Genomic DNA, 11,739 nt, shown 5'->3' with positions numbered 1-11,739 from the left:
ATTTTTGGACTGAGGGTACATATCCAGATTTGATGGGAAAGGATGGAAGGAGCGCGTGAAGGGAAGGGTTAGGGTTTCTACAGCAACCTGCGGTTTCGATGGGGCTTCAGCTTTCAACGGCGGTTCGTAGGGCATAGGATCGACAGCTACGCGGCGGTCACGGTCACGGTCCTGCTACCAGCTGCTGCATTCACTTTGGAACCCTCGCCTGTCCCTTTCGGTCTCCGACAGTTTTACAGTTATGGATGACTGGGAGCAGGAAGCGGTGGACTACTCGGCGGATCCCTCGCCGGAGAATATTATTTTCGGGATCCCTCATTTTTCTCACTCTCAGCCATCCCACTCCGCTTCCTCTTCTGTCCCGGCGCATCAACATTTTCCGGCTCCCACACCATCTTCTGCAGCAGTGATTCCTCCTGTCTCTCCGCCGTTCGAAGTTCCCCCGCTCTCACCCGGGTCTCTGCAATTTCTGGCCTCCAATACCCCCCCATCGCCCGCTTTCGACCCTTTGGCGTCCATCCCCGAGGTGTTCCACATTCCTCCGAGACCACCTCCGGTGTCTCAGGCGTTCGACCATCCGGATGGTTTGAGACGCCCGCTGTCTCCTCTCCTCCCACTAACCCTAGCCCCCGGGAAGGTATCTCTAATCCGCTGGTGGATCACCCGTCGGCCCCCCGCACCGGCATAAAGAAGGTTAAGTGTGTCAGGTCGACGGCGAGGGATATATCGATCAAGTTCGACGAAGCAAAGCCTCTGGGAGACTATATGGACATCGCGAACACAGTGTTGGTAGGGCACGTCAGGGGCCGATCTTACTCTAAACAGAGGCTTGATATGTGGGTCAATGAGATCTGGGGAGGTGTACTTTTCGATCTTCCTGAAGTTCATGTCCTCCCCAGAGGATGGTTCTCATTAAAATTCTCCAAGGTCTGCCTAACAAATCTTGTTTTGGGGAGATACTGGCACATCGAAATGGCCCCGGTACTCCTCAAACGCTGGAATCCCCTCTTCGATCCAGATCGCGAGCAGCTCGGCGCCGGTCCAATCTGGGTAAGACTCCCTGGATTACCTATTCCTTTCTGGGACGAGGAAGTTTTTATCAGGGTTGGCAATGCCCTGGGGACATATTTGGATTATGACCGCACCTATGTGGAATCCGGGAATCGAACACTTGCTCGAGTCTTGGTTCATCTGGACACACGAGATGGGCTTGAAGAACAGATCACGCTGCAATGGGGAAGGTGCATTCGTGTACAATTGCTGGATTATGAAGGGGTTCCCTTCCGATGCAGGCGTTGTCATAAGGTGGGACACCTCGCGAAGGATTGCCCACTCAACAAGAAAGCTACAGACTCGGCGAAAGGTACTCCGGCATCTACCAGGACGGCTTCCCCCATAATTTCGCGACCTCCTTCTGCTGGAACAGCCCCCTCGGTCTCTGCCCCTGTGGACGATGATGGGCTCCGGAGATCCTCGCCACCCAAAACCAGGGCTCGTTCGGCGGCAGAAGCGGGTACGATTCCTATTACTCTTATCACTTCTTTGCATTCGTCTTTTGATGGTATTCATATCTCTGGTCCTACACACATTCCTATGATTCCTTGCACTTTATCATCCCCGCTTACTTGCACTGAATCTATCATTTCTTCATCTCATGTGGTTCACTCCCCTCCTCGCCCTTCTTCCCCTCCTCACCCATATTTCCTCCGATCTCGGAACACTCCAAAAGACTCGGCTGTTGGTCACTCGGGTTTGGGCATTGTCTTTCCTGAGGGGGCATCGATGAACTCCAGAGGGAGAAAATCCCATCTTTCTAAAGCCATCAAACAAGCTGGGGCAGAGGTGGTCTCTGGCCGGCAAGCGACCATTGACGGGGTTCTTAGAGCAGGACACACCCCGAGAGGTGTTCCCCCATGAAGTGTTTATCGTTTAACTGCAGAGGACTGGCTAGTTCCTCCAAAAAACTAGCCATGAAGAGGCTCATTGAATCTGAGCCTATAGACATTATTATGCTTCAGGAAACCCTCTGTTCAGCTGAACAAATTATTCGTATAATGCAAGCTATGGTCCCAGGATGGAGTTTTTATGCAAATGATGCCGTGGGACGATCTGGGGGGCTAGCCATTGGATTAAACCCTCGTTCCATCAATCCTATATCTACCTGGGGAGGAGCAGGGTTCATTGGTTTGGATTTTTTCTCGGCTGACCTCGGCATGGATCTCAGATTGGTTAACATATATGCTCCTTGTTCCCAACGAGAATCATTCTGGAGGAACACCCTTCAGCTCCCCCTGCTGAATGAAGACAATGTCATTATTGGAGGAGACCTCAACTTCTCCCTGGGATTCAGGGAGTCTTGGGGCTCAGAGGCACAAATTGACTCTATCACTGACTATATGACCAATCTGCTGGAGCAATCTGAATTTGCGGATATTCCATTGCAGCGACTCCTACCTACCTGGCGAAACCGAAGAGTTGGGGATGCTGCACTTGCTCGTAGACTTGACAGATTCCTATTAAAGGGCCCTCTCCTGCAGCGCCTTCATCTCTATCGTCAATGGGTTGGTTCCGGGGGGATTTCGGATCACAATCCTATATACCTGGAGATCCAGGGTCCATTCAGGAAGCCCAAGGCGCCCTTTAAATTCAATTCCTCTTGGCTGAAGGATCAGGATTATATCCGGCTGATTAAGGACTTCTGGGTCTCGCATCCCATCAATGACACGGTTCCTCTTGCCAAAGGATTCTGCAGGAACTTGGCTGAAATCAAACATTTGACTATAAATTGGGCAAGGGAGAAAAGGGATCGGGAATCTGCACAACTCTCCCAGATTGAAGCGGATTTATGTTCTCTCACTGATGACAGAGGGCAGGGCTTCATGTCAGCTGCTGAGAAATGTAAGCTTATAGACCTGGAGAATCAAAAAGCAAAGATCCTCAAAGAGAGAGAGGAATCCATTAGATTAAGGAGTCGTGCATTATGGATACAAGCTGGGGATGACAACACAAAGTTTTTCCATAACTTTGCAAAATGCAGAAAAGTATCTAATACTATTTGGAAGCTCCCTACACCGGATGGAGATATTGCAGACAATTTCAATAAGCTCGCTCAACTGGGTATCACCCATTTCAGGAACCTCTACAGGAGCACACGAGATGAAAATCTACTTGATATTATCAATGTGGCTAATCATTTCCCGAGATTCGTAGAGGAAGAAGATGTGGAGACTTTAACTGATCCGGTCACTGCTGAAGAACTGGAAGGAGTTCTGAAATGGTTCAAAAAAGACAAAAGCCCTGGGCCAGACGGATGGACCATTGAATTCTACACCGCCTTCTTCGATGTATTGGGACAGGACCTACTTCAGGTGGTTGAAGAAAGCCGATCTACTGGATCTATCTACCATGCCATCAACTCCACTTTTATCGCTCTCATCCCCAAATCTGACTCCCCGGCATCCTTTGATGACTACAGGCCCATATCTTTATGTAACTGCCTCTATAAAATCATATCCAAGACCATTGCTAATCGTCTCAGGCCTATCCTCTCCCGTTCTATCGCCCCTCAGCAATTTTCTTTTCTCGAATCCAGACAGATCCATGAGGCCATTGGACTAGCTCAAGAAGCCCTCCATTCCATATGGTCGAAGAACTTAAAAGCCATCCTCTTAAAAATTGATCTGTCTAAAGCTTTTGACCGTGTCAGCTGGCTCTACCTCAAAATGATCCTCATTCATCTGGGGTTCCCTCATGCTTTCATAACCTGGATCATGGCCTGCATTACTTCTCCATCCTTCAGTATACTTATCAATGGCTCGGCCACAGACTTTTTTCACTCGGGCAGGGGTCTGAGGCAGGGGTGTCCTCTATCACCCCTCCTGTTCCTGCTGGTCATGGAAGGTCTCAGTCGACTTATGGAAGCTGCAAAGAGATCTGGAGATATTGGGGGACTTCGCATCTCTGACCTTTGTTATCTCACTCATCTACTCTTTGTAGATGATGTCCTCATTCTTCTAAATGGCAGTGTTCGAGACTCTCGATCTTTCTCAAGGATTCTCCATCTTTTTTCATCTGCCACTGGTATGATGTCAAATCAGACTAAATCTACCATCACCTGTGCCCGCACATCGGTACAGGAGACACAGATTGGCTTACAATCCTTTCCATATGCAGTTCACCCCCTGGATAGAGGATTCAAATATTTGGGATTTAATCTGAAACCTACCTGTCAAAGGATTGCTGACTGGGTCTGGCTGGCTGCCAAATTGGAAAAAAGACTCTCAGGATGGAGCTTCAGATATCTCTCCAGGGCTGGGAGACTGGTGCTTATCAAGTCTGTATTAGAAGCCACCCCGGTCTTCTGGATGGCCTTAGCATGGATCCCAAGGAACATCCTGGGGAGACTTCAACAAATTTGTAATCGATATCTCTGGAATGGGAATCAGGACAAAAGATTGTTTGCATGGATCGGATGGAAGAAGATCTCTATGCCTAAAAAGTGGGGGGGATGGGGGCTCAAGGAACTGCCTGAATTTGCAAAAGCACTGGCTGCCAAGATGGGATGGACACTGCTGACCAGACAAAATCTCTGGACACAGGTAGTTTATTTTAAATACATTTGGCCTCATAATATTTTGGACTGGGCCCGCTTCCCTACCTGGTCAACATCGGGATGCTCCTCGGTTTGGAAGGCCTTAATTCTATCCCTTCCTCTCATCCGGAACAATCTTGCTTGGCGCATAAATGATGGGTGGACGGGCAGAATTGGTTTGGATCCCTGGATTAACTGTGGGGGTAGGCACATTCTTAGTCCAGACCTTTTACTGCATTTACAGGCCCAGGATATTCGGCATTTTGCACAAATTGCAGACCAACAGCGCTCGGATATTTTTTCACAAGCCTGGAAATCTGCTCAGCAATTGAACCTCCCTATCCATTGGCACCAGGAATGGGATCGATACACGGAGGCCTTATCTGAATCTCATGTTCGAATTAAGCAAGGCCCGGATGAACTCATTTGGTGCTATGCCGACCATGGTATATATGCACCAAAATTGGGATACACTGCGCTCATATCTCATAGAATGCCTGAGGTGATACAGCCTTGGTGGCATGCTATTTGGAAGCTGAAGGCATCTCCCCGGTCTAAACTATTCTTCTGGTGCGCTCTTTATGGCAATGTGCCCACAGGTGAACACCTCACCCACAGAGCATTATGTGGCCCATCATGGTGTATTTTCTGCAAAAGTGCATCAGAGACTCAGGATCATATTTTCCTTCTATGCCCTGTAATCATAAACCTGTGGAATAACATATGCAACCAGCTGGGAATTGCAGTAATTTGGAGAGGAAATGATATCAGGAATGCATGGGATACTTGGTCGCTCAGCCACCCGGGAACCAAAGTACAAAACCTTCCACCTGTGGCTACTTGGTTTATATGGCTTGCCCGAAATCGGGCCATATTTGAGGATCGAATTATATCATGGGGCAGGGTAGAAGCCTCCATTGTTTCAGCATATCATGAGCTCCCGGACCCTCCTCCCCCTCGTCCGAGATCCATTCAACCTATGCCCGAATTTGACAGAACCATCCCGTGGGCATTTTTCGACGGAGCTGCAAATCAGGAAGGATGTGGCGGGGGGTTTGTTCTGCACCTTAATGATCACCACCGATTCCTTGTCAAAATAGGCTTAGGCAATGGAACAAACAACTTCGCTGAACTCTCTGCTGTACACAGCCTCCTCCATTTTGCATTAACACATCAGCATACCAGCATCAATATTTTTGGGGACTCTATGGTGGTTATAAACTGGATCAACAATATCACAAATTGTCATACACACACTCTCAGTAACTTGCTACATGATACACTCATTCTCAAAGCAGCTTTTAACCATTGCTCATGTTTGCATATTTACAGAGAGCATAACAGCGAGGCTGACAAATTATCCAAAGAGGCCTCGACACTTCCCCGAGGCGAGTGGATAATAGTGGAGCAGAATGGCGCAGAGGTGCATCAGTTCTATCACAGGCCATTCATAGAACAAAGAGATCAAAGGGACAACAGTCCCAGCAACGGATAGGCTATGGCGATTTTGTTTCTTTTTTGGATATCAGAAGTACATAGAACATGGAATATGTATATAAATAGAACTTTCTTATAGATATTAAGCACAGACAGATGAATGTACACAGAACAGTTTGATTGATGACTACAGAACAACACTATGAAAGTTGTTTTTTGTTATGAACAATACAAGTAATGCCTCGGCATCTGCTATATGTAATTTTCAAAATTAATGAAAGTTACTGATTTTTCCAGTGGAAAAAAAAGATAACATTTTTGGACTTAAATGGAATAAGTCTATAACCTTTTACATCTTCAGAATATCCAACAAAAGTACATTTCTCACTCTTAGGTTCTAAAGCTTTATGCTTTTCATCTGGAATATGGGCCCATGCTTCACTTCCAAACACACGAAAGTGACTTACATCTGGTTTAGTGGAACTCCAAGCTTCTTCTGGAGTGATATTCTCTAGAACTTTAGTAGGAGTGCGATTGATTATATAATTTGCACAATTAATTGCTTCGGCCCAAAAACTAAGACTGAGTCCTTTAGATTGCAGCATACAATTAGCCATTTCCTTTAAGGTGCGATTTTTCCTTTCAGCTACACCATTTTGTTGTGGAGTGTATGGAACAGTATGTTGCATTTGAATTCCATTTTCGGTGCAAAAGTTGATGAATGTGTTTTTAACATATTCTCCACCATTATCAGTTCTTAGCTTAAGAATTTGATGTCCAGATTGTTTTTCAACAAATGCTTTGAAGGCCAAAAAAGTGGTAAATACTTCGCTCTTGAGTTTTAAGAAGTATACCCAAGTGCGTCTAGAGAAATCATCAATGAAAGTTAAGAAGTACTTGCAGCTAGAGAATGAAGCAACAGGAAGAGGACCACATAAATCACTGTGCACAAGCTGTAAAGGGGCTGAGGCGTGCCAAGAGGCACGTTTGTCAAAACTGTCCCGATGATGTTTTCCGAGTACACATCCGGAACAAACACCATCTCTGCAAGATACCATAGGAAGACCTGTCACCATATTTTCTTTACATAGATGCTGAAGGGAGTGATAGTTTAAGTGACCAAATCGCTCATGCCAAAGTTTGCTCACTTCATCATTATGAGCAACAAATACTGAGGGAAGATTGGATGACCCAAAGTTGTGAAACTTATACAACCTTTTGGAATCATCAGCAAGACCAGTAGCTAGAATCTATTTAGGATCTTTTAGATCCTTGATTACAACATCATGAGGTGAAAATTCAACAATTTTACCTTCACCTGAATGAGTTATCTGATAGACAGATAGAAGGTTGCAGGATAAGGTTGGAACACATAATACATCATTAAACTGACCATTGTCTAGATGAACAGTTCCAGTCCCTACAACATTAAGAGATCTATCATCACCAATATATATATTTTTAGTGTTACAATCATTTAAAGAAGAAAACATGGCTTGGTTTTTGGCCATGTGACAAGAGGCTCCAGAATCAATGAGCCACTCATGAGAATGAGAAGAAGAAGAAGATACATTTAATGCATAACCAGACTGAGATGATTGACAATGAGATGCAGAAAGTGCCATTCTGGAAGTTGAAGTTGAGGTAGGCTCCACATGGATGTTATGTTTCTTCATTGCGGCTTCCAAGGCTTCCATCTTCTTAAAGCATTTAGATTCTAAGTGGCCATCTCGATTACAAAAGTTACAATGTCTATCAGTCTTCTTCCATTTGTTTTTATTGGTCTTATCATTTTGCTGAAATGATCTTTCATTTTGAGGCTGAGATGGTTTAGGACCATTCTTTTGAGGATATGACTTCTTAGGATTCTTTGAATTTGGTTGCTGCTGGGCGGCTAACGCTTTCATGGAAGAGTTTCCAAGATTAAGAAGACCAAGGTGTAAGAGTTTTTTCTTGTTCTCTTATTAAGGAATCACAAAAGGAGTCAAAGGAAGGGGCCTTGTAGTCTTGTCCTTGACAAATGAAAGCTTCCCTTGTAGAATGGAAAGTGGAAACAAATACAGAGTAGGCTGGTCCCAACTTAGTAAGGATGGAATAAATAAGGTTACCATCTTCTTTCTTAACTTTAACACCTTCCAAGAGATATCTAAGGGTCTTGAATTTGGACAAGAAATCTTCAATGCAAGAAAAATTATTAGGATCCAAAGTAAGCAGCTCATTTTCAAGTTGATGGGCTCTAATTTCATTTTTAATCCCAAAAACTTTAGCAAGTTTTTCTAATGCTTCATGAGGAGTCTCAAGTCCTGCAATGTGGAATCTAAGATCAGGAGAAATAGACATCCCTATCAAACCACGTGCTTGATCTTGTCTATTTTCCCATTTTGCCGCCTTGTCTTCATCTTTTGGTTTCTTCTCTTGGTTTGTGGCTATTCTGAAGAGACCTTTACTTCTAAGTAAATCTTCCATGTATTCTACCCATTGGAAGTAGTTAGTGCTGTCAAGAATGACTTGGCATGGACTTTCAATTTTTTAAAAAACTGAAGCTAAAGATGCTGAAAGTAAGTGTACCAACGGATAGATCTCGAAAAAATAGGCGGTTTTAAAAAAAACGGCTCTGAAAAAGGCTTCCGAATGAAGAAGTTATGGCTTTTTGAAAAAAAATTGTTGACGTTGCCGGCAAAGTGCGCGAATGTGCGGGAATGAAAAAATCCGCCCCCACAAAATGGAGACTTGAACCCAAAACCTCTACTCTCTTAAAATAGCTTTGAACCAATTGATCTATACAAAAAATTTGAGAGAGAGAGAGAGAGAGGGGGGGGGGGGGCCTTGGTTTGCGTGCTTGCCTTGAGAAAGCTCTTTTTCCCTACAAAACACAAAACACAAAACCCAACACGAATATGCAAAGAAAAACGAACCTTGCGGCTCGAACTTAGCTTTAGCCAAAAAACTAGAAATTTTTAAAAAAAATCTCAAGGTTAGCTTTAGCCGAAAAACTAAATATTTTTCTCAATGTTTCTGATTTTCCGAGATCACACTACGGTGCAGGGAAAAGAGCATATGCATGAGAAAAATCCTTCCTTTCTGTTTCTGATTTGCCCAGATCGCACAGAGTCGCAGGGCAAAGAGCATACGCAGAAATGAAAGGTATAGATCCGGTTAAAAAAAAAGGCTAAATAAACTGAGACCGAAAAATGCAGAGAGAAAATAACAGTAAACTGCAAAAAAAACACTGTATACCTCCCGATCTGAAAAATGACGCAGCTAGGGCTACCGGAAACCTTTTCGCGTGAAACGAAAGGGGCTCCTCACTGGAACAGATGCTCCGAACGCAACAGAGCAGTCCTCTCGGCCCGAAAGCAGTCAGAAACAGCAGATCTAGGAAACGACAGCCGCATGCAGTTCTACCGGCTTCAGATTTGGATCACCAACGGACGCGGCCCTCAAATAGCTCTGATACCATGTAGGAATTTACAGGGTAAGTTCCACCAAAAGAATACCAAAAGGACACCGCTCACAACCAGATCTCAAATCAATACACCAGTATTTTTGACGTGGTTAAAACCCTCAGAGTGCAAGGAGGGAAACAGTCCACGGCCTGTCCCAACGTGGGTACTACAGGCAATTTATTAATCAAAGAATGAAAATTTACATAAGCTTCTCTCATGCACGGATTACCCAAACAATGACCCTCCATGCGCTTTAAATAGAACTCATGGACCAATCGGGTGTCAAGCCACGGATCAAGTGTCGGTAATACCGAGGTGAGAGTGAACCGTCGGATCACTACATATCGTGACCGTCGGATTGTAAGTTACAAAATGTACAACGGTAAAGAAACACACTTTACCTAACTCTAACCTAACTCTATACTAGACCAAGTTGAACTTAACTATATCCTATGTGTCGGAATATCCTAACATTAATTGTTAGAGGTCAGTTAACTGAGTACCACTGAAAATAACTGAACTAGATTGCTAAAAATTAGCAATCAACACATGCATGAATGAACTCCAAGTCTACTAACTCAAATTTCTTGATCTAACTGAGTGACAAAAGTCATGTCATACTAGTTAACTGCCTCCAAGTTGTCTTGCTGATGTCGAAATGCAATTTAATCAATTTGACTAACGCTAAAGTCAAATTGAACCTTTCTTGCTACACTTTCTAACATAGGTGGAATCATTGTGATTGAGAGTTGATGTGGGTTGGCCTTTAGATGACCTGGTTTGTTTTTTTCTTGATTTATTCCATGAGATCCCACATTCATGCTTGGAATATGGCGCGAGGGTGATTGGATGAACGAGAGATTTAGTTCAACCCAATCTATGGTTGGGTGGTATGTGGAAGTCCCTGACTTGGTTGGTATTTTCATATGTTAATACAAGACATTTCCTTATTGTGATTTATGAGAATTTGTAGTGATTATGCTGGCGATATTATAGTTGAGTTGACATGGTTTCTATGTTGGTTATTTTCTGGTTATATACCAGTTATATGATGTGTATTATCTACGACTCTTATCATGAATTGTTTAGTTATTGATTGGTTTATGGGTGTATGGACTAATAAGTGTTGTTGCAGCTATGTGGAGTGAGAATATGGCCTTCTTGGTGATTCTCAGATGAATCTCATACTATCATGATCATATATGCATTCATGACCTGTAGCTTACATGTTTGCCATGTGTTTGACGAAATGTCTGTTATGGACTAGGCATGTCCTAGGTCAGTTCTTATTCAAGTTTTATATGAAAAGATTTGTCAATATGTCATTTATCATTCTGAGAAGTTATAAGCAATGGTCTGGAGGACGGCCTGGAAAGGTGGCTCAGATCTGAGGACCACACCCTTTGAACTAGAGACTTTGGGCTATAACCGCATGGATGCAGTGTTGTGCATGTGGTTGGAGGCCTATAATTTCTCCCTGACCTCGTCATGCATGTGATTGTGGGCTTAGGGTAGTGAAAAGTAACCCTAGATCAGGGTTTTGTCACTTAGGGTTGTCCTTTGGCACCTGAGCATGTTGTATCCATGAGGGTTGTTGTCAGTTGTCAGTTTGTCGGCCCCACTTCCATAACTGGAGCTTGGAGTTCAGGTCATGTCATAGTAACTCTTTGTCTCATGTTTACCCTGGTAGGCTGGTGAAATTAGGTAAATGTGGGAGGGGGTGGTTCTACCCTACCCTTCTAATTAGGTTGATAGGTGTGTCTATTTTGGAATAGGGATTTTAGTATTCTAATTAATTATCAATAATAGTAAGGTTGGAAGGATAAGCCTCCCGTTGGAGTATGGGATCCCAACTCCAGTTTCTTGTGGTCTCTAGATGTCTCGATCATAGGCTGAACTATGAGTTTCTGATATATGTGGCTTGCATATTGTTGCATATATTTGGGGGGGTTACTAGTTCCCCATCAACTATTTTATTGTTTAAAAAAAAATATTAAGTGGATGGTGGAGATTTAACCTCCAAAATATTCACAGTAAGGTTGAACTATGAGTTTCTAATATATGTGGCTTGTGGGATGTTGCATATATCTAGAGAGGTTGCTAGTTCCCCATCAACTATGTTATTGTTTAAAAAAAATTATTAAGTGGATGGTGGATATTTAACCTCCAAAATATTCATAGTAATACATACAAATAAAAAATTGAGATTCTTCTCTAAAATAGTTATAATATTTTAGTTCTTTTAATTGAATTGATTAACTAAAA

The 11,739-nt window shown here is 43.6% G+C and overlaps 1 protein-coding gene across 1 annotated transcript; it reads left to right on the top strand.

Annotated features, from left to right (window-relative positions):
* Positions 1 to 1,970: 1,970 nt before the first annotated feature.
* Positions 1,971 to 6,086, top strand: LOC149153204 (uncharacterized). The gene is made up of 2 exons (XM_089443735.1): positions 1,971 to 3,277; positions 3,800 to 6,086. The coding sequence occupies exons 1-2, from the start codon at positions 1,971 to 1,973 to the stop codon at positions 6,084 to 6,086; spliced, it is 3,594 nt and encodes a 1,197-aa protein (XP_089299861.1).
* The last annotated feature ends 5,653 nt before the right edge of the window (positions 6,087 to 11,739 follow it).

This window comes from Pinus tabuliformis, chromosome 9 (assembly GCF_031772625.1).
Source record: "Pinus tabuliformis cultivar Carrire ecotype Pingquan chromosome 9, CPIR1, whole genome shotgun sequence".
Lineage (NCBI taxonomy): Eukaryota > Viridiplantae > Streptophyta > Pinopsida > Pinales > Pinaceae > Pinus > Pinus tabuliformis.
The sequence above is the reverse complement of the archived record's forward strand: the minus strand, read 5'-3'. Positions and strand labels throughout refer to the sequence as shown.

Bases quoted from the DNA above. Each gene is read 5' to 3' on its own strand.
- LOC149153204 (XM_089443735.1), top strand. From the start codon at position 1,971: ATGAAGAGGCTCATTGAATCTGAGCCTATAGACATTATTATGCTTCAG. The intron at 3,278-3,799 runs GTTCAAAAAAGA...TCCATCCTTCAG, and splicing joins CTGGAAGGAGTTCTGAAATG to TATACTTATCAATGGCTCGG.